This window comes from Anopheles moucheti, chromosome 2, assembly GCF_943734755.1.
Source record: "Anopheles moucheti chromosome 2, idAnoMoucSN_F20_07, whole genome shotgun sequence".
NCBI lineage: Eukaryota > Metazoa > Arthropoda > Insecta > Diptera > Culicidae > Anopheles > Anopheles moucheti.
Genome location: NC_069140.1, coordinates 63,176,462 through 63,199,856, shown reverse-complemented (window position 1 = coordinate 63,199,856; position 23,395 = coordinate 63,176,462). Strand labels below are relative to the sequence as shown.

The window sequence follows — 23,395 nt, the reverse complement described above, 5'->3', positions numbered from 1 at the left end:
TAATCACACTATTGTACACATGTTTTTTTCGTTTAATTTCATGATTCATTAACACACTATAATTTGTCAATGAAAAGTTTTTAAACAACAATGATATTAATCCTGTTAGATGACGTTTATTTCTACTTTGTTTACTTTTTCTACTTTGTTCACCAAAATGGATCAATTAATGGGATAAAACTTTGCAAACATCACCAAAACAACAAAGTTTCCTATGCGTGTTGTTTATTAAGCGAAATAAGCTTCTTCATTTAATTTCGGTAAACATATCTTTAATAAACTTGGGGCGGCCGGTAGTGCATTGATAGCGACACCGATCTTCACTCGCCCATCCGGACCAATCCCCCGTAGCAAGGACTGACTATACGGCTACGTAGTAAACTTAAGTATAGTAAACAGAGGAAATGGTAGACATGATGTAAAAGGTCGCCAAGTAGAGAGAGAGAGACCTTGTTATAAATCAGTTAGAATATTTAGTCAGTTTCTTCATTGTAATTTAATCACCAAATATTTTTTTAAAATATATGAATTAATTCAATATATAACTCATTCTTATTTCATTTGATAAGATAAATACATAGTGAGCCACAATACTCCGAAAGTATGCTTTTTTGTTCTCGGCACAATTGTCTATGCAAAACAGAAATGATTGAACCGTTCGTCGATACGATAGCGCAACGAGAGCTATTTGATGACAATCAATATGCTCTTCAACGTAAATTGACTATTAGTTCACGTGATGCGTGGAAGGTGCAAATGGTTTTCAAGGTTCACTATTTCCGGATAAATCGAATCGATTCTTAACCGTATCAGTCACACGAGAAAACCGAAACCAATGGTTAACTTCGTAGGCTTTCTGTGTCGATTACCGGCTTATTGATGCAAAAGGTAAGATTTTCAGACCATAACAAACGTTAAGCATGAGTATGACAAATATACATCAAATCCGTAACACATAGCCGTAGGTTAATTAATTTGAAGTTAACATGGTTGGTAAATCAATACAAAAACGGTTTTTCTTCTTAACAGATTTAAGTATTTCGAATATAAAAAGATGCATATAATCTTCAAAAAGGAGAAAACATAAAAATAAGAAAAACTATACTAATCAATTTGGAAAGTATGCCTCGCTTGTGGTACTATGCCTCGTGCTAAGATTTGTTGCCTTCAATGCGATGAAAATAAAACATCATTAATCATAACATTGAATCTGTTGTAGACTATCCAATTAAACAACCTACAGCAATAAGTTTGATGTTTGTTAGCTAAGCTTGAAGAACGATACATAAAAAATTAATAAAACCAATTGTTCGATGAGAATACCTACAATAACACGTATAATTACTAATGCAACACGAATTGTGCATAGTTCAATATATTTTTTATTAATAAACAACAATAATTTATTTTTTCGCCTTTAAAATAGGTCCGACAAGAATCAAAACACATTTGTCACCTTTTTCAGAGTTGTCGTAATTTTTTAGAAGAGATCGTCTTCAGTTCCGTCAGCGAAATTTTCTTGATCACCTTAATTGACTCGAAATGGTGTCCGCAGAGTGGTAATTTCCTGTTTTCGAACAGAAAGATGTCACAGAGGGCTAAGTCAGAGAGTCGAAGAGTCTTCTGCCACCTTCTTTCGATAAAGTCTGTCAAGAAAATTCAACTCACTTGGAATGAGTCGAACAGCCACACTTTTCATACAAAAATTGACTTTCTAGAATCTTGTAAATCGTTTCGTGAATGCCAAGAAAAAATAAGGAACAGTAAAAAAAATTATATAGAAAACTAATATTTGTGCTCCTGAATTGTGTCGATTTCTGGAAAAAGTCCAAATGAAAATATTTCCGCATTTTGGGTCAATTCGAGAAAACAAAGTTACAAAGTTTCATGCCATTTCGATTAAGTTTTCATGCCCCGGATTGTAATGGGTTAAAGGAATGCATTGAACATCCATATTTTTTCCGTAGTACTTGTTTCCTATTGCAGTACGAAATTGCATGTACTCTACATCGAACCCACACATAAAAATGAAACTTCATCGAAAGAAGTCAAGAATTTAAACTGACAGTGAGCAACTCTCCTCTAGGACGCGATCGACCCAACAATTGTTCGAGCACAACGTGTGAAGCTTTTACCATAACCAAAACAAAGCACAGAGAATTGCAGAGGTCAACCCGTCCCAGGACTGGATTCGTAACGGTTGACGATTCCGTTCCCCGACTATCTAACACTCCCTAGATAATGTTGGGCTGTATCAACAAAACAATATCAGTATCTTAGCTACGAATTTATTTATAAAAGCCTGAGCTACGAAGCTCGCCATATTTGGCTGGTGACACAAGAAACAGCTATCATGTCCTGGCTCACTCGTTTGCATGGAGTTTAAAGACGAGGCATGGTGGATAACAAGCATAAAAATGTATCACCCTGAATAGCTTCCCATATCTATTCCGAAGCTTTGGCCTCAAATAATCGATCTGATCAGTCGACGGCCAGAATTCCACTCGAATAGACCAAATCTTACGAGCGCGCGAGTGTCTGGAATAAAGAGCTAGATTTGTTTGAAAGCTTTGTCTTTTAAATAATTGTTAAGTTGTGCTATTTTAATGTGAAGTTTGTGTTTGTGATTAAAATTATTACAACAACGTTTATTACTTGTTAGATACATGAAAGATTTCACGTTACATATTCCAAAGGTGTGTGTTAAACAAAATGTTATAATTCGGAACATTCATTATAGCAACGATACCCTTCAAAAGGAGAAAAAAAGTGACTTGTAGTGAATAAAATTATGCATTTAATAATAAAATTATCGAATATTGGCAGTGATACAAAAATCATAATTAAGTGATATTCAAGTGTAAAGTGTAAACAAGAATTTAAATATTAGAAAACGAAAATTACTTGAAAATACGGCATTGCCGTCATAATGGAATTTAAATTAAAAAAAAACGAAAATTACCGTGTATTTGGAGTATTTGCTGTTATTCCTGTAAACCACCTCCAAAACCGTTATACGTATGACCATCCAAAGCTATTGCGCAGTATTCGTGTTACCGGAGACATACTAACCGGAAAACTTATCGATTGAATTATTTATAGCGAAGCTCTGGTAAAAAATGTGCGACTCAACTGACAAATAGTGTAGCGTGTCAAAATTGTGAAGCCTACCCGTAATGGCGTTGTTTCTAATCCGTTATGCTAATATTGTACTTCGTCATATCATGGCCTATGAATTCAGTTCAACGTTCGTGCTCACCGATGATTCTACCTCGAGCACAAAAAAATACTTGCAAATACCCTAATTTTCACATAAAAAAAAAGATAAATAGTCCATGGCTTGGATAATGTTATAGCTTCATCGCGTGTCACAATTTTTCAAGCCCTAGAAGTAACATTACACAACGGAGGACAGACTATTAACCCTGAAACTAAGACGGAACACGCAACAAAGGATTTCTACTGGCAACAAGTTTGCGCGAAATTTATCGCACTAGAAGCAATGTTACCAGCTGGTCTATTTTGTTGACTTCACATCATCAAAACCATGACTTTAATGGGTCGTTGAGCCAATCAGAGTATATAAGCCAATGTTTAATTTATTTATACTACTGCAGTTAAACAGTATAGAATCGGTCTTCTTCTTCAATAAGTCGTCTTCAATTATTTAAGTTCGTTTGTTTTGGTCAATTGACATATGTTTTGAACTAATGTTATAAATATTTTCGCATACATTTCCCATTTTATACGACATATTTTGTCTTGCCTATTCCTTTAATAATCCAAATGCATCTATGCTGGATTCACAAGAAATATTTGTGTGTGTGTTTTTTAAATCAATACTTTTTACCTTAGGGGATTATCAAAATAACTAAAACTTAATCCAACAATTCGAACGTGTAATTCGTATTAGTCCGATATGATAGATCTGTCTTCTATTTTGCTTTCTCTTAGGCAAAAAAAGGCCAAAGAGTCTATTAGTAGTCTTGTTCTGGCCACTACAGCACAGAACGCCGCGATAGCAGACAACACCGTGATGTGCAGTATAGCCTAAAAATGAAGATCGATGCCAAAGTGATTCCTACGTTTTTCCTGAAAGTTGTGAACAAGTACCGTATTTTGGCGTGTATAACGACCCCTATTTAGGTCAAAAATGACCAAAGTCTAATTGAGGGGGTTGTTACAAGGGTAGTAACTTTTCCGTTCTAGTTTCATGGATTAAAGATCGTTTTGTTGAAACAAAAGGATAGATGGATAAGACAAGGATGAATCTGTGGTTTAATAATGTTTGGAACAAGAGACCTGGAGCTCTTATGAAAAATCAGCAATGCTAGTACTGAATGCATTTAGAGGTCATCTACCAGCAGAAGTTAAACAAATTGGGGCTGATTCGAATCTGACTTCTTAAGGAGGAATAATAAAAACCCACCATTCCAGCGATCTGACAATGGGTCATTACTGCATAGTCAGGAGTAGGCGAAGCGATTGTCGTCAAATCCTTTCAAAAATGCGAAATCAGTAACAATCTTGATGGAACTGAGGATCATGCAATTTATGAACATAGTGATGACGGGGATAATGACAATGAAAATGAGATTGAAAACACCAGTGAGAACGATATGAAAGAGTATTATGAATTGTAATGTTCAATATTAAATGTAAAGAAATAAATTCTTTTTTTCCAAAAATCTTGGATTATTCATCTAGGGGGTCGTTATACACGGGGGGTCGTTATACACGCTAAAATACGGTACTTATAAAGTACTTAAAAACACCCCTAGTGGAACTCGGTGGACAAAATTTTTTACAGCAAATCTCAGCTAGAACTTCAAAATCTATTACTATGAGGCTAACAACCTCATAGGTCAGTGATATTTGAAAACCAAGGCCACGATGAAGGTCAAAAGCTAACATTTTTATTTTAAGTGGCGTTAGCTTAGGGTTTTATTAGGCACAGGATTCCAGCGAACTTTATCGCATTCAACTATCTGCAACTATAATGATTTTATTTTCATCATAGTTCAAAATTTGTCAATTTTTCTCGTCAGAATCCTCAGTGGGGCGTGTTTTTGCATTGGTGGTGGATATTGAAGTATTGGTAGCGGCGCCAGTCTTCACACGATGGAACTGGTCCAAAGTCCCAAAAAAACCGATCCTCCGTACACAGGACTGTCTATCTGATAACGGGTAAATAAAGCCAAAGCGTTCATTGCAATCAGAGTTCAACCAGAAAAGACAAGCCTCTTAAGGTTGTTGTGCCTCAAAAGACGTCAAAAGTCCTATGACTCGCTCACTATCAAGTATAATCGTTTACAAATCATTTAGCCGGATGGTTAGCCGATGTGTTTCCAAAACTTTGCCCGCACCATTCTCTCATTCGCAGGTTTTGACAGATTGACTTGAAAGATTGACAGAACAGGCCTTGACTTCCTAAGGTTGTTGTGCTGATAAAGAAGAAGAAATAAGAATCATTTATCTATTTAGACGATACTTACAGAATAACGAGGAGATACTAACTGATATCAATCTAACAGACAAAAAGAATAAATCCATTGAAGACTTTTATCTACAAGTATTGTCCATTAGATTTGTCATGTATTTTTTAATGCCAAGTGGCGCATTTATTGTAAGAACCAAATCGCTTTATGTATGTATTATGTACTAATCGATGTGTGTAAATTGGTTTGCAACAAAATATGGTTTTGTTTATGATTAAATTAAGTGAATAACAATATGACGATGTGTAAATTATATTTCATTTCATTCTGGTTTCGTTAAGTGAAATCGACGTTGTTTAACTCTGCCCTAATATCTAACAATCTACTTCCCAAAAATGCCAATTATTTATTTTAAATTATATTAATTAAAATATTACTTTTTATTAAAACATATTAATATTATCCGATGGTTTGGATCAATAGAAATCGAGTAAATGTACACCCGACGAACAATATTAATTATTTATTTGACACCATCATATTGCTAGAGTGTTGTTTGTTAAAGCACTATTACGTTCTATTATAAACTGCATTTTTTATCGTAAATTAAATAAATAGATTGCATCATTGAATATCAATTAAAACCAAATACTTTGGTTAGCATCGAATATCTGATAGCAAAAGAAAACAAGTGTTAATTTTCCTGCTGAAATTTTAGTCTGTCATTGTTTAATGATATTAGTTACTTGGAGAAATCCAGTAATAATTACATTGCTACATTATTGTGCTACATTTCATACATTTCCTTTTCTCTTTCGTCATGCTAACCACAGTTGATTAAATAATATTGTTACATACCACATCTGAGCATCATGGAAGGAGCGGGAGGAAGTAGTAACTCCGATCCACGATTCGAGTTTCTTGGTTCATTTGTTCAGAAGACGCTCAAGTTGAAACCAGAAAAATGGCACCGATTAGTAACACTGTACGGCTAGTAATGAATTCGTCGCATTTCCAACTACTATTATTAAAGCGTCCTGTCTTATTCCCCATGTATCCTCAACTGTATTTCGGATCGATTACAATCGACAGAGAAGAGCACAAGGCAGTTCTGAAGGAATTCTTTGACAATGCACAGACTGTTGTAATGATTATTATACTTACACCATCCGCACAACTGATTCCACTTGTGAGCTTTCCTATACAGCAACTTAAAAATAAAGGTAAATCCAGGTTATGCCCAGGTCTGCAGCAAAGCAACTCTCTGCCAACGATGTTTGCGTTTTTTTTTGCAGGTGTCTACTTCGTCAAGAAAAATCCAATAGACGTGCCCCGCGACGGATGCAAGGATGTGCTGGTCGTGGGTGATCTTGCAACACGAACCATCGACCAGTTGTCCTGTCTGGTCGACGAAGTGTTTGTTCCCCTTCTTTCAAACTCGGACAACCATCTCGGCTGGCCGGAAATGGTAGCACAAGACGTACAAAAGCAAGTTCACAGTCTTAAGAGCACGGTTTATCAAGTTCAGGGTCAAGTTAGTGGACAGACCGTTCTACCAATGCCCGTAGGAGTTGATAAATGTGTGCAGACGGCCAAAGAACTAGTTGTCAACTCAGAATGTTCGATTAATCTCTATCTGAAGAGTGCAATCGAAGGTGTTGTCATCAAATGGGCCACTCAAGTGAATGATGTCATGCTGGAGTCGAGTGCAAACGCATTTAATGGCGGCCAAAATCCTGTTCCATCCGTTGGTAATATTGCTTCCCAGTCTGTAATAACTTTTACTGTGGCAAACGCTTAGCTAATATTATTCGATACTATATTGTTTGTTTACTGTAGAAATTAATTTTTGGAACAATCGTTTGAAAAATTTGACCTACATCTACGAACAACTGCGTCACGAGCGTATACGCAGTATGGCACTGATCCTTGAATACACTGATAGTGCTTACTATCCTTGCTTTAAAACACTTTTCAAAAATGTTGTGACAGGTAAGTTTCTCAGAAGGTTTAACCTACGCTCAATCAACTGTACTATAATTACGTTTCATTTTCTGCAGCGTTGGCAGAAGCACGAGATATTACCCTCTATTTGAACCCACTAACAAGACATTTCCAACAATTGGAAGACACCGAGTTTTCCGAATGCAAGGTTTTACTAAAGCCACTACTGCACGTAGTTTGTTTGATTTGGTCAAACTCGCTATACTATTGTCACTCTGCAAAGCTGATAGGTAAGTTATGCAATAAATTACCATATTCAGGATGCGATTACCATATTTTGATTTCTTTCTTTCTCCTCCAACTCCAGTTCTCCTTCGACAGATATGCAATTTGATCATTCAACAGGTAATATTCCCTCCATCCACACTTATATTTTGCTTCGCTAACGTTGTTTCCAACTTTTTCACTTGTACAGGCTAAACGCTTTCTTGATCCATCTTCAATCTTTCATACAGATATTGATGAAGCGATGCAACGTATATCACTGTCTATACAAATTCTTAAATATTTTCGCACTGTTTATGATGAATATAAGGATAATATTGCACCATTTTTTCAAGAGCGCCCCGTCGTAAATTGGACCTTCCATCCCAATGCCGTATTTGAACGGTATAATGCCTTTCTCGATCGATTATTTACCATTCAATGGTTTTTCAACACTGTCATCGAGTTCCTGAAGTTGGAAAAGGTGGAAATCGGTGGTCTCAAAGGACGAGCACTAAGCGCACGCATTACAGGTGTATCGGTCGAGTTCAACCAGTGCTTTTCGTTATTTGCTTCGAAAACCTACGATGTTCTCGATCCTGATGATCCCACGTTTAAGGAAGACTTTCTCAAGTTCCAGGATCGCATTCTGGAACTCGACTTAAAGCTCGCTGCAATCCTTTGTCAAGCCTTTGACGATTGCCATAATCTGGAAAGTGTTTTCAAGGTACTGCTTGAAAGCGGCTATCTAACTGGTGTAGCTTATAAACTTATTATTCATTGTTACTTTTCAGCTAATCAGCATTGTAGGAACTGTGCTGGATAGACCCAAAATTAAGGAAGAGTTTACTAACAAATACAGACAAATTTTAGTAATGATTGACGAAGAACTCAGCACTTGCGAAAACATCTATGCACAGCAGATGGAACATTACCGCAAGGAAGGGTATATTTTCGTTGACCGCAGTGCTCCACCGGTAACCGCCGCCCTGCGTTGGGTGTTGCAGCTTACCAATCGTATAACTTCACCCATCAAACAATTCCAAACTTTGCAGCATCCGTAAGTAAACCGTCAGTATCGGCCGAAGGCGACACATTGCAATCATTTCTTGTTTACTTTTATTCCTCTTCAGAGTTGTTCAGTCTGATGAAGGTGCTGCTTTAATAACTCGCTTTGATATCCTGATTGCAAAGCTGAAAGAATTCGAACGTTCCATTTTTGACGGCTGGGCAGAAGAAGTGCCAGAAACGATTGAGGCACATTTAGACAAACCGCTGATTATTAGAAAGAAAAATTCCCCCGAGCTCCTGCTCAACTTTAGTCCACAGCTGTTTGCTATCCTCCGAGAGGTTCATTATCTAAGGCTAATGGAAAAAGAAGGCATCCCACAGCGAGGGCTTGAATTTTCCGACAGAAGTGAAATTTTTCGCTCTCACACCCTTAACCTAGAGAAGACGGTTGACTGGTACAACAAGATACGCAAAAACTGCACCAAAGTTGAGTTGGAGCTGATCAAAGGTGAAATAGAACATATCGATGCCCTGCTGGAACGAGCGATTAACGAACTTACATGGAATTCGGAAGACATTCAAGATTATATGATTCAGATACGTGATCCGGTGGAACAGCTGCAAAAACGAATGCAATGCATTCAAAACAACTTGCAGGACATTCGCACCACCATGTCTGCCTGGGCAAAACTACCGTTGTTCGAACGCAAAGACTCGAAGAAAGACACTGTACTGTGTCTGGAGGAACGTAACGATCGCAAAACAAAGCGTTACGCAGAACTCGAGGCTGCTGCGGTAAAAGTCCACCAGCTGCTCGACACCAACATGAAATTGTTCGGAATGGAAAACGACCAGGAAGACAATAATTGGGTTGAGTATGTTAAATTCGTTGACAACATAGTGTACGAGAACTTACTCTTCATGATTGGAATCAGCATCGGCTATCTGGCGGAAAACATGGACGTTGGCAATAATCTCGCACCGCTGTTTGAATCACGCTTAGAGCTACTAGAACCGCAACTAGTGTTTGTACCCTCACTGAATCCAAATGATGTCAATGGTTTTACTGCACTGTTAGCAGGATTAGTTAATGATATAACTTACATGTCATCGTTGATTCCACGTTTGTTGAAAACGGCCAACAAAACATACGAACAGATCATCACAAAGAACAACGATATTCAAGAAATGAAAGTCGAAATTCTGCAAGGCGTCGATAAGGTCATTCAGGAGGCAGCCGAATTTTGTGGAGATTTCGAGCGATACTCCTATCTCTGGTTGGAGGATCGCGAGTACAGCATGGAAACGTTCCTCGAATATGGTCGCCAGTTGGAAGCAGACGAGATTGAATTGATCATCAATAAGGATCCGGAAGCGCCCAAACCCTGTCCACCAACCATTGAGGCGTTTCGAGAGCAGATCGATCATTATGAGTCCTTGTACCAGGAGATAGAAAAGATAGAGTCTTTTCAAATCTTCAACTCTTGGTTTCAAGTCGACGTTCGTCCTTTTCGACAATCGCTAATGAACATAGTCCGCAAGTGGGGAAACATGTTCAAGGAGCATCTCGTTAACAACGTTACCCATAGTCTGACCGATCTTGGAAACTTTATCCGGAGAGCAGACGAAGGACTACTGCAGGTCGTAAAAGAAGGCGATTATGAAGGTTTGGTTAACATCATGGCTTACCTGCTACACGTCAAGGAACGAACCGCCACAACGGACGAGATGTTCGAACCAATGAAGGACACGATTGAGTTGCTGAAGTACTACGATATGGACATTCCGGAAGAAGTAAACGTGTATCTCCAGGAGCTACCTGAGCAGTGGGCTAACACGAAGAAAATTGCCTTGACCGTCAAACAGCAAGTAGCTCCACTGCAGGCCAATGAGGTTGTCGGCATACGAAATCGAATTGCCATGTTCGACGTCCATATTACCGTTTTTCGAGATGTGTTCCGTACATATGAATTTTTCAAGTACGATTGTCTAGAACCCTACATTCTTCTCGATCGTATCGATGGCGATGTCAATCGGTTGGAAAAAGATATGTCGGATATACAAGAATCGGGAAGTTTATTTGAAGTGTCTGTTCCAGAGTTTAAACTGCTGCGCCAGTGTCGCAAGGAAATGAAAATGCTCAAGGTTAGTAGATAGCATGGGTGTACTTGGTCAGATGCTTTCATTCTGTTCATATCAATTTCATGCAGCAACTGTGGGATTACGTTTTCATCGTTCGCACCAGTATTGAAGACTGGAAAACAACTCCTTGGCGAAAGGTGGACGTGGAAAACATGGACATCGAGTGTAAAAAGTTCGCCAAGGATATTCGTCTACTCGACAAGGAAATGCGCCCCTGGGATACGTACGTTACGCTTGAGTCGACGGTTAAGAATATGCTCACATCGCTGCGAGCCGTTGGGGAGCTACAAAATCCCGCCATCCGAGAGAGACATTGGAACCAACTGATGTCCTCCACTAAGGTTACTAATACATTTTGCTATCTATCGAACAGGTGTCGGTTGTATGATACCAACCGTAGAATTTTGTTTTTGAGATTTTATTATCAATTATTTTGATGTTCTTGTTGTGTATTAAAACTGCGAGCCATGTGAGATGTTTCAATCAAAAGTAAACAACTTGTCAGGCAATGTCGGCACTCTTCAACTCAAATATTTAATGCTGCATGGTAGTATGCTGGATTATCTTCAATTGAAATTGAAAAGCATCGTTCAAAATCGAACATTGAAACGTCTGCAGGCTCTTTAATCATAAAACACAGATCGAAAATTTGAATCATAAACAAACGAATATTAAACATTAGTTGAAATGCTTTTTGTTTGCATGTCGGCGCAGCAAAGCTGTTAATAAGATGAACAGTTCTGTTCGCAGCACGCCCACACGTAGTTTCCTTCTGATTGAAACACATGTTTTGCTCGCACTTGTGCACCGCCAAAAACTGATAGCGAAGGAAAAAACTGGCTTTAATTAATTTAACCTTAAAGATATATGTGTTTATACAAAATGTTTAATGTTTTTGTTCTACGCTGAATGTGAGCATAACCAAAATTTTCGTAAGTGCTTTGTAAATAAAAGTGTTACTCTTTTGACTTTCACTTTGTCACACTACAACTCCATCCTGCCACTTTACACCAGTCTCGAAATTTTTACCCTGTAAATACACCAATATTAATTGTTCTGTACATATCGTTGCTTGTATTCCAGAGTTTAGCAAATCTTCCACCCGAAATTACAGTAAGTTTCCTAGCGATGTAAATAAGCTTTCTAAAGCTGTCCTTATATTCAATACAATTCGGTTTCTGACAAACATTTACGCCATGGCTTATGAGATGGCATTATTACTAATATTACTCATTTACTCCACCTGTACCAAAACCAGGTAACATTCATCATGGACAAAAATACGACCCTTTCCGATCTTTTGGCACTAAACCTTCACGAATGTGAAGAAGAAGTAAAAAACATAGTCGACAAGGCTGTCAAGGAAATGTCGATGGAAAAAATCCTACGCGATCTACATTCGGTGTGGAACGGTAGTCCCAACACAAAAATGATGGAATTCGAATATGAAACTCATCTTCGGACTGGATCTACATTGTTGAAGGCGTCAGAAGAACTGATCGAAACGCTTGAGGAGAACCAGGTTAACTTAGCCAATAAGCGTGCTTGGAATGTAAAATATCATCTATCTCTTTCGTTACAGGTTGTGCTGCAGAATTTAATCACATCGAAGTTCATTGCGCACTTCCTGGAGGAAGTTTCCGAATGGCAAAAGAAATTAACCACGGCGGACCAGGTTATCACGGTATGGTTTGAGGTGCAGCGTACCTGGGCTCATCTCGAATCGATCTTCATGAGCTCGGATGATATTCGAATGCAACTACCCGTTGATTCGGAACGGTTTGACAACATCGACGCCGAGTTCAAGATAATGATGGAGGAGATGGCTAAAAACTCCAATGTCATATATGCTACGAACCGAGAAGGATTGGTCGATAAGCTAGACAATCTCCAGAGCCAGCTAGCACTGTGCGAGAAAGCGTTAGCTGAATATCTAGAGACTAAGCGACTTTACTTTCCGCGATTTTATTTCGTTTCGGCTGCCGATTTGCTCGACATCCTCAGTAACGGAAATCGGCCAGAAGTCGTATGCAAACATCTAACCAAACTGTTTGACTCTATCGCAAAGCTCAAACTGGAATCTCATGACGATGGTCACAGCAAAAAGGCCTTGGGGATGATAGCAAAGGATACTGAATACGTAAAATTTTTCGAGAGCTGCAACTGCACGGGGGCTGTAAGTATATTAAGCAATTAGGACGTCATGGTAACAGTACTTAACTTTGGCATTTTTTTTAAGGTTGAGGTATGGCTCAACCGTATCCAGATTGCGATGAGAACATCGTTGCGTAGCTACATTGCTGAAGCCGTGGTAGCCTACGAAGAGAAACAACGCGAACACTGGCTGTTCGATTATCCTGCACAGGTTTCGCTGTGTGGAACTCAAATCTGGTGGTCGACGGAAGTGAACATCGCTTTTAGCAGACTTGAGGAAGGCTACGACAATGCCATCAAGGATTATTACAAAAAACAAATCTCTCAACTCAGCACTCTCATCACACTTCTGCTCGGGGAGCTAACGAGAGGTGATCGGCAAAAAATTATGACCATCTGCACGATCGATGTCCATTCACGGGACGTTGTCAGCAAGCTCATTCAATCGAAAGTTGAGTTCGCGTCCGCTTTCCAATGGCAGTCGCAGCTACGTCACCGCTGGGACGACGCGGAAAAGGATTGTTTTGCCAACATTTGCGACGCACAGTTCTGTTACAGCCACGAGTATCTTGGCAACACACCCCGTCTAGTTATTACCCCATTGACCGATCGTTGCTATATTACTCTAACACAGTCGCTCCATCTCGTGATGGGAGGTGGACCAGCGGGCCCGGCCGGTACAGGGAAAACGGAAACTACCAAAGATCTTGGACGTGCACTTGGAATTATGGTGTACGTTTTTAACTGCTCCGAGCAGATGGACTACAAATCTTGCGGTAACATCTACAAAGGATTAGCTCAAACTGGAGCATGGGGTTGTTTCGATGAGTTCAATCGAATCTCTGTTGAGGTGTTATCGGTTGTGGCGGTACAGGTGAAATCCGTACAGGATGCCATAAGGGATAAAAAGTCCAAGTTTGACTTCATGGGAGAGTTTATTGCCTGCGTTCCTACGGTTGGTATATTCATTACAATGAATCCTGGTTATGCCGGTCGAACTGAGCTGCCGGAAAATTTGAAAGCACTCTTTCGGTAAGTCTAAATAATGTGCAGCTACTCATAATGCTTTCAGCAATTGGCTTTTTTTAACATTGCATAACAGCCCGTGCGCCATGGTAGTGCCCGACTTCGAGCTGATCTGCGAAATCATGCTGGTTGCGGAAGGTTTCCAAGATGCCAGAGTACTAGCGCGGAAATTCATCACACTTTACACGCTATGCAAGGAGTTGCTTTCGAAGCAAGATCACTACGATTGGGGTCTACGTGCAATTAAGTCTGTACTAGTCGTCGCTGGTTCCTTGAAAGTGAGTACGGGCATCTAGCTGTGCAGTTCTCATACACTGCATACATTTCATTAGTTAGTGATCATTTGATGTCTTTCGACATTTATTTCTAGCGCGGAGATCCTGGCCGACCAGAGGAGGAAGTGCTGATGCGAGCTCTTCGTGACTTCAACATTCCCAAAATCGTAACTGATGACATGCCTGTATTTATGGGTTTGATCGGTGATCTGTTCCCAGCGCTGGATGTACCCAGAAAGCGCGATTTGGAATTTGAAAAAACCGTCAAACAGGCAACACTTGATTTGGCCCTTCAGCCAGAAGATAATTTCATACTGAAGGTGGTCCAACTGGAAGAGCTGCTCGAAGTGCGCCATTCCGTCTTCATTGTCGGAAATGCGGGCACGGGAAAGACACAAGTTTGGAAGACACTTTACAAAACTTATCAAAACGTCAAAAAGAAACCCCTCTTCAACGATCTCAATCCAAAGGCAGTAACGAACGATGAACTGTTCGGTATCATTAATCCTGCAACGCGCGAATGGAAGGATGGTTTGTTTTCGGTTATCATGCGTGACCAAGCGTCGCTCAGTGGGGACAATCCAAAGTGGATCATCTTGGACGGTGATATTGATCCCATGTGGATCGAAAGTCTCAATACGGTTATGGACGACAACAAGGTTCTGACGCTAGCCTCGAACGAGCGTATAGCTCTCACGCCCTACATGCGGCTAATCTTTGAAATTTCCAACCTGCGCACCGCCACACCCGCGACAGTATCGAGAGCTGGCATACTTTACATTAACCCCCAGGATCTTGGATGGAATCCGTGAGAAATTTATGCTTTTAGTAGGCCGGCTGTGGTTCGGGGGTTGGGCTATGCTTTCCCCTTAGCTACATCCCCCCGATCGATAGTTTCGGCGTACTAAAACAAGTACCCTATATGTGTACTTTCAGGTATGTAACAAGTTGGATTGAAACGAGGACAATTCCTGCTGAAAAATCCAACCTGGTCATTCTCTTCGACAAGTACATCCCAGCGTGCCTGGACAATATTAGAACGCGCTTCAAAAAAATCACCCCCGTCGCCGAGATGGCCCACATACAAATGCTGTGTCACTTATTGGAGTGTCTACTGATTCCAACCAATACTCCAGCAGATTGTCCCAAGGAGTGGCATGATCTATATTTTGTGTTCTCGTGCGTTTGGGCGTTCGGTTCGGCTATGTTTCAGGATGCGGCCATTGACTACCGCATCGAGTTTAGCAAATGGTGGGTGAACGAGTTCAAAACCGTCAAGTTCCCGCCGAATGGAACTGTTTTCGACTACTTCATCGATACGGAAACGAAGCAGTGGACTCCGTGGACGGAGATTCTACCAAAGTTCGAGATGGACTGTGATCAGCCATTACAGGCGGTTCTGGTGCATACCTCCGAGTCAATTCGATTGCGTTTCTTCCTCGACCTGCTCATGGACAGGACGCATCCGGTGATGCTCGTTGGTATTGCCGGTTGCGGGAAGACTGTCGTGGTGAACGAGAAGCTAGGTAGCCTCTCGGAGAACTACGCCATTGCGAACATTCCGTTCAATTTTTACACCTCCTCGGAGATGCTGCAGAAAGTGATGGAGAAACCATTGGAGAAGAAAGCCGGACGGAACTATGGTCCGCCTGGTAGCAAGACTCTAATTTACTTCATCGACGATATGAACATGCCGGAAGTAGACGCTTACGGCACTGTCCAGCCGCACACGCTGATTCGACAACATCTCGATTACAACCATTGGTACGATCGGAACAAGCTAACACTCAAAGATATACACAATTGCCAGTACGTGTCCTGCATGAACCCTACTTCCGGCAGTTTCACCATCAACCCCCGGCTTCAGCGACACTTTTGTGTGTTCGCCGTCAGCTTCCCGGGCTCTGACGCTGTGACAACGATCTATCATTCGATTTTGGTTCAGCATTTTGCGAATGCAGAACAAAAGTTCAACATAGCCGTTACGAAAATATCACAAAATATTGTCGCAGCTAGTTTGGCATTACACACTAAAGTGGCACAAGTGTTTTTACCAACGGCCATCAAGTTTCACTATGTCTTCAATCTGCGCGACCTGACAAATGTCTTTCAGGTTAGATATGATTGCTAATAGCAATGAACCGATTTTTGAACTGCCTCACTTGTGAGCGCGAGTATTTTTTCTATTTTTTTTTTTTGAAATGGTTTTTGAATCTGTTTCTTTTTCTCTCTGCCTTCCTCCCATTCGACGCTACCACTAACCCATCGTAATCGGCCCTCGTTTCGATATTTCGTGCTGTACATATAGGGCCTGTTGTTCAGCACCAATGACTGTTTAGTTTCGTCGAGCGATTTCATCCGACTGTGGCTTCATGAAACGCAGCGCGTCTATGGTGACAAATTGCTAGACGACAAAGATATCGACAGCTTCACCAAAATGCAAAACGATCTCGTTAAAAAATCGTTCGAAGAGATCGACGAATCGATCGTTTTCGATAAACCGAACATTTACTGCCATTTTGCTGGCGGTATCGGTGAACCGAAGTACATGCCCATTACTGACTGGGGCGTGCTGACAAAGCTTCTGCAGGAAGCGATGATGTCATACAACGATCTGATCTCGGCCATGAACTTGGTGCTCTTTGAAGACGCCATGATGCACGTGTGCAGGTAGGATATACATTGCGAAACACACACACGTGTGTGAGGAGGTCACGGGAGTCATTTTAACCGCATAGCAGGTTAAGTCGCCTGCCGCTCCTTCCCCTTGTCACACGAACGCGCATGCTTTTAGAGTCTATTTACCTTAGTCCACAGGCTTTAACGATTTTATTCTCGCACGCAGAATCAACCGAATATTGGAGTCGCCTAGAGGTAGCGCCCTGCTGGTGGGTGTTGGTGGCAGTGGAAAACAATCCCTGAGTCGATTGGCTGCCTTCATCTCCAGCTTGGAAGTGGCCCAAATTCAACTCAAAAAAGGCTACAGTGTCGTCGATCTAAAGGTTTGCTAAACATTACTAATCCGATTGTATACATTACTTCCTTATGATAAGGCGTAGCGATGTAGCTGACCAAAGCAAACGCAATTTCGCAGATTATTATGGGTCATTTGAGACGAATTTTGAGCAGTAGTCCAGCTGTACAGCAGTGTTATCAAAGGAAGTTTTCCGGAAATGTTGGACCTGGAATAATTATGTTTCTTTTCTTCTCCCACCGTTCCGTTTCTCCTTCCCGCACACAACAGAACGAGCTATCCGGACTGTACATGAAGGCAGGCATGAAAAACGTCGGTATTATGTTCCTCATGACAGACGCACAGATATCGAACGAAATCTTCCTAGTCATAATCAATGATTTGCTTTCCTCGGGTGAGATACCGGACCTGTTCCCAGACGACGAAGTAGAAAACATCATATCTGGTGTACGGAACGAGGTGAAAGGTGCAGGATTGGTGGATTCGCGAGAAAACTGCTGGAAATTTTTCATCGATCGCGTCCGGCGTCAACTGAAAGTGGTGCTCTGCTTCTCGCCAGTCGGAGCGACACTCCGTGTACGTTCGCGTAAATTTCCCGCCATCATCACGTGCACCCAAATCAACTGGTTCCACGAATGGCCACAGGAAGCCCTGATGTCGGTGTCGTTGAGGTTCTTACAGGAGTTGACAGTGTTACCAGTGGAATGCAGGGATTCTATTGCGCGCTTCATGGCATACGTGCACACGTCCGTGAACTCAATGTCCAAGGTGTACCTGCAGAATGAGCGGCGCTACAACTACACTACGCCAAAGTCTTACCTGGAGCAGATCAGTCTGTACGATAAACTGCTAAAGGAGAAGCATGGGGAATTACGTAAAAAGGTAGAACGTCTAGAGAATGGATTGGAAAAACTGCGGAACACCGCCGACCAAGTGGCAGCCTTAAAGCAAAAGCTGGCAGTGCAGGAAATAGAGCTGAAAGAGAAAAATGACGCCGCCGATGCTTTGATCGAAATCGTCGGCATCGAGACGGAAAAGGTGCAGACGGAAAAAGCGATCGCCGACGAAGAGGAACAGAAGGTGGCCATCATCGCTGAAGAGGTTGCTAAGAAGCAGCGTGATTGTGAGGAAGATTTAGTGAAAGCTGAACCAGCTTTGCTAGCAGCTCAGGAAGCCTTAAACACGCTCAACAAGGCCAATCTGACTGAGCTGAAGTCGTTCGGTTCCCCGCCGGGTGTGGTGACGAATGTCACCGCCGCTGTCATGGTGTTGTTGGCCCCGAACGGTAAAATAGCAAAGGATCGCAGCTGGAAGGCGGCCAAAATTACGATGGCCAAGGTTGATACGTTCTTAGACTCGTTGATCAACTACGACAAGGAACATATACATCCGGAAATTATCAAAGCCATTCAGCCATACCTAAAGGATTCCGAGTTTGAGCCGGATTTTGTACGATCGAAATCTGCTGCTGCAGCCGGTCTCTGTGCTTGGGTTATCAATATTATCAAATTTTACGATGTTTACTGCGACGTTGAACCTAAACGACGTGCCCTGGCAGCTGCGAATGCCGAACTCACAGCTTCGCAGGAAAAATTGGCTAACATTAAGAAAAAAGTTTCCGTAAGTAAAACCAAACTAAACAAGCTGCCAGTGCTTGTATCACCTTTTTTGTATTGGTTATCTTTAGTCACTAGAAGAACAATTAGCTAAACTGACGGCTGATTTCGAAAAAGCCACCGCCGATAAGTTGCGCTGTCAACAGGAAGCTGACGCCACCCAGGCCACTATTCAACTGGCCAATCGTCTCGTCGGAGGACTCGCTAGTGAAAACGTTCGTTGGGCAGAAGCTGTCGCAGAGTAAGCAATATAATGCATTAATTGTGGGAGATGAAAGCTACTAATAAACCTGTGTTTTTCTTCATTCTTTCCAGATTTATGCAGCAAGCAACCACGTTGCCGGGGGACATTTTGCTCGTAACGGCATTCATCTCATATGTTGGTTGTTTTACGAAACAGTTTCGGCTTGATATGATGAACAAGATGTGGTTACCGTTCCTGCGTGCTCTTGAACCACCCGTTCCGATTACCGACAGTCTTGATCCATTGCGTTTGCTAACTGATGATACACAAATCGCGACATGGCAAAATGAAGGCCTGCCAAGCGATCGAATGTCCATCGAAAACGCAACCATACTCAGCAACTCTGACCGCTGGCCTTTAATGATCGATCCTCAACTCCAGGGTATCAAATGGATAAAGCAAAAGTACGGCGATATACTCAAAGTCATACGTCTAGGTTCGAAAGGATATCTGGAAGTGCTGGAAAAGGCACTCGCCAAGGGGAGCACCGTGTTGATCGAGAACATTAGTGAAAATGTGGACCCGGTGCTAGATTCGTTACTTGGACGAAATCTGATCAAAAAAGGACGGTAAGGCTTTAGATCTACATTCATAACGAACATCATCATTATGAGAGTCAATCCTCACCTTACAGTGCCATCAAAATCGGAGACAAAGAGGTCGAGTACAATCACAAATTTCGACTTATTCTGCACACTAAATTGGCTAACCCGCACTACAAACCAGAGATGCAAGCGCAAACCACCTTGATCAACTTCACTGTCACCAGAGATGGTTTGGAAGATCAGCTGCTAGCGGAGGTTGTCAAGGCGGAACGGCCTGACCTGGAAGAGTTGAAAGCAGACCTGACAAAGCAACAGAACGATTTTAAAATTATGCTCAAGCGGCTCGAGGATGATTTGCTATCACGTTTATCCTCAGCTGGAGGTAACATTCTCGGTGATACCGCGCTGGTGGAAAATCTCGAGACAACCAAAAAGACGGCTGCAGAAATTGAAGAAAAAGTCGCTGAGGCAAAGGTCACCTCCAAGGAGATAGACGAAGCACGAGAACACTACCGCCCGGCTGCGGCTAGGGCTAGTTTATTGTACTTTATTCTCAACGATCTTAACACCATCAATCCCATTTACCAGTTTTCTCTCAAAGCGTTCAGTGTAGTCTTCCAGAAAGCTATCTCGAAGGCCGATTCTGCTGCTGAAGTTCCAGTGCGAGTTCGCAATTTGATCGACTGCATTTCCTTCTCAGTCTTTCAGTATACTACGCGAGGACTGTTTGAGTGTGATAAGTTGATTTTTATGTCACAGATGACCTTTCAGGTGAGCGTCTCCTTTTCGATTCTGCGATACATATTTCAACTAATAGCAAATTTGTTCACTTATTTCGCAGATTTTGCTGATTAATGAAGAAATAACACCGGCGGAACTCGACTTCTTGTTGCGTTTCCCCATCAAGCCGCACGTTACATCGCCAGTAGACTTTCTCACTAATGCTGCCTGGGGTGGCATTTGCAGTTTGGCTTCAAAAGATGAATTTAGGAATCTTGATCGTGATATTGAAACATCCTCCAAACGTTGGAAGAAGCTCATTGAATCGGAATGTCCCGAGAAGGAGAAGTTCCCACAAGAGTGGAAGAATAAAACTGCACTCCAGCGCCTGTGTATGATGCGTGCTTTACGACCCGATCGTATGACCTATGCCATGACGTAAGTACGATCACAGTGGATGAACTTTCCATCTAAACTTAGTCCTATACTTCCAGAGATTTTATTGAGGAAAAACTTGGAGCCAGATACGTCGAAAACCGAACCATGGAATTTGCCAAATCATTCGAAGAAACTAGCCCGTCAACTCCGATATTCTTCATCCTATCGCCAGGCGTTAATCCCTTGAAGGACGTGGAAACGCTGGGCAAACAGTTGGGTTATTCTGCCGACAATGGTAACTTCTACAATGTGTCACTTGGTCAGGGCCAGGAAGTGGTAGCAGAAGCGGCTATGGACAAAGCGGCCTCTTCTGGTCACTGGGTAATTTTGCAAAACATTCACTTGGTTAAGAAGTGGTTGCCGGCATTGGAGAAAAAACTCGAGTTTTACTCGGAAGGATCGCACGATAACTATCGAGTGTTCATGAGTGCTGAACCCGCTGCTACACCATCCGCACATATTATACCACAAGGCATTCTGGAGTCATCGATTAAGATCACGAATGAACCACCGACCGGAATGCAGGCGAACATTCACAAAGCCCTGGACAACTTTACACAGGAAACGTTGGAAATGTGTGGCAAGGAAGCGGAATTTAAAGTGATTTTGTTCTCACTCTGCTACTTCCACGCAGTCGTTGCGGAAAGGCGCAAGTTTGGACCGCAAGGCTGGAATAAGATTTACCCTTTCAATGTAGGCGATCTCAACATATCGGTGTCCGTACTTTACAACTATCTGGAGGCTAACACCAAGGTACCCTGGGAGGATCTGCGCTATCTGTTCGGAGAAATTATGTACGGTGGTCACATCACGGACGATTGGGATAGACGCACTTGCATTACCTATCTGGAGGAATTGATGCAGCCAGATCTGGTCGACGGGGAATTGTTCCTGGCGCCTGGATTTGCAGCACCCCCCAACACCGACTATGCCGGGTATCATGCATACATCGATGAAGCCATGCCTCCAGAATCGCCATATCTCTATGGTTTGCATCCCAATGCAGAAATAGGCTTCCTTACTACCACCTCCGAAAATCTCTTCCGAACCGTGTTTGAAATGCAACCGCGTGACGCCGGGTCCGGTTCCGGAACTACCGTGACGCGCGAAGACAAAGTAAAACAGGTGCTGGACGAAATCATGGAGAAGCTGCCGGAGGAGTTTAATATGCCCGAAATCATGGGCAAAGTGGAGGAGCGTACCCCCTACGTGATCGTAGCATTTCAGGAGTGCGAACGTATGAACTATCTTACCGGTGAGATAAAGAGAAGCCTGAAAGAACTTGACCTTGGTATGAAGGGCGAACTCACCATCACGTCCGATATGGAAGATTTGGAGAATTCTCTCTTCCTTGATCAGGTACCCGCAGTATGGGCTTCTCGTGCTTATCCTTCGCTGTTAGGCCTCACCGGGTGGTTCGTGGATTTGCTACTTCGATTGCGTGAACTTGAAACCTGGTCGGCCGACTTTGTGGTATGAACACCTTAACCATCTCGTTGTTGTAACCGTTCCAACAAGTTTTATTATTCTTCTTGTTTCTCACATGCCCGCAGCTCCCTATTTCGGTTTGGTTGGCCGGCTTTTTTAATCCCCAATCGTTACTGACAGCAATCATGCAGTCGACGGCAAGAAAGAATGAACTTCCACTCGACAAAATGTGCCTGCACTGTGACGTGACCAAGAAGCAGAAGGACGATTTCTCGGCCGGGCCCAGGGAAGGTGCATACGTTCATGGCATATTCATGGAAGGTGCACGATGGGACGTACAGCAGAGTATCATCATGGAGTCGAAACTGAAGGAACTGTATCCACAGATGCCAGTCATAAACATTAGGGTAATGTTGCTAAGGAAGCTTATAGCGATTTGAACCAGCTTTCTTTTAGTTACGTTCTGCTCACCTTTCTCTATTGTCATTTTTAACCAGGCTTTAACCCAGGATAAACAGGACCTACGAAACATGTATGAATGTCCGGTCTACAAAACCAGAACCCGTGGACCAACGTACATATGGACGTTTAATTTGAAAACCAAAGACAAACCAGCTAAATGGACGCTGGCTGGAGTTGCTTTGCTGTTACAAGTTTAAATATGTGTTTGTTATTCCATTTTGTATGTTAGAATTTGTAGCGCGTGTACTTTGCACCAATGTTAGTCATTTGTTTCATTAATAACTAATACCAGCAATGATTTTCACAGTGTTATTTGAAGCAAATTTTTATTAGTACTTAATAAACTAGAGCACAACCAGCACGGAAAAAATCTGTTTGTTTAACTTTCCAATGTTCTGTCACCGAATCTATAAACCTACAACAATGTTATAACGATAGCCCTGAGCAATTTTTTTATGATTACATTTAGGGTACATCCTTTTATTACGTAACCCTTATAAGGAGGAAGTGTTATTGCAATGATATTGTCGCACCTTGCAGTGTTTTTGTAGCATAAAACTTATACAGTTCCAGTACTCACATACGCCTCTGAGACATGTACCTTATCCAAAACCGACGAAACCCTAGAAGCCGCGCCCGAGAGGAAGGTGCTCAAAAAGATTTTGGCCACGTATTCGATAGGCTCCGGTTGGCTAGTCAAGTCATGAGAATAAC

At 41.8% G+C, this 23,395-nt stretch overlaps 1 protein-coding gene across 2 annotated transcripts; it reads left to right on the top strand.

Annotated features, from left to right (window-relative positions):
• Nucleotides 1-6,310: 6,310 nt before the first annotated feature.
• On the top strand, nt 6,311-23,063 carry LOC128299380 (dynein beta chain, ciliary). 2 transcript variants are annotated; one of them, XM_053035327.1, is made up of 27 exons: nt 6,311-6,423; nt 6,531-6,661; nt 6,734-7,189; nt 7,278-7,430; nt 7,499-7,672; nt 7,750-7,787; nt 7,858-8,373; nt 8,441-8,706; nt 8,780-10,802; nt 10,868-11,140; nt 11,883-11,912; nt 12,058-12,321; nt 12,382-12,975; nt 13,039-13,985; nt 14,056-14,257; nt 14,350-15,062; nt 15,191-16,367; nt 16,563-16,924; nt 17,100-17,256; nt 17,499-18,848; nt 18,916-19,085; nt 19,160-19,657; nt 19,723-20,404; nt 20,475-20,791; nt 20,848-22,264; nt 22,345-22,626; nt 22,717-23,063. In XM_053035327.1, the coding sequence occupies exons 1-27, from the start codon at nt 6,311-6,313 to the stop codon at nt 22,876-22,878; spliced, it is 13,467 nt and encodes a 4,488-aa protein (XP_052891287.1). In that variant the 3' UTR covers nt 22,879-23,063. The 2 variants fall into 2 exon arrangements, with proteins under 2 accessions (XP_052891287.1, XP_052891288.1); XM_053035328.1 differs by lacking the exon at nt 11,883-11,912.
• Nucleotides 23,064-23,395: the final 332 nt, after the last annotated feature.

Bases quoted from the DNA above. Each gene is read 5' to 3' on its own strand.
- LOC128299380 (XM_053035327.1), top strand. From the start codon at position 6,311: ATGGAAGGAGCGGGAGGAAGTAGTAACTCCGATCCACGATTCGAGTTT. The intron at 7,190-7,277 runs GTAATATTGCTT...TGTTTACTGTAG, and splicing joins AAATCCTGTTCCATCCGTTG to AAATTAATTTTTGGAACAAT. The intron at 12,976-13,038 runs GTAAGTATATTA...ATTTTTTTTAAG, and splicing joins GCTGCAACTGCACGGGGGCT to GTTGAGGTATGGCTCAACCG.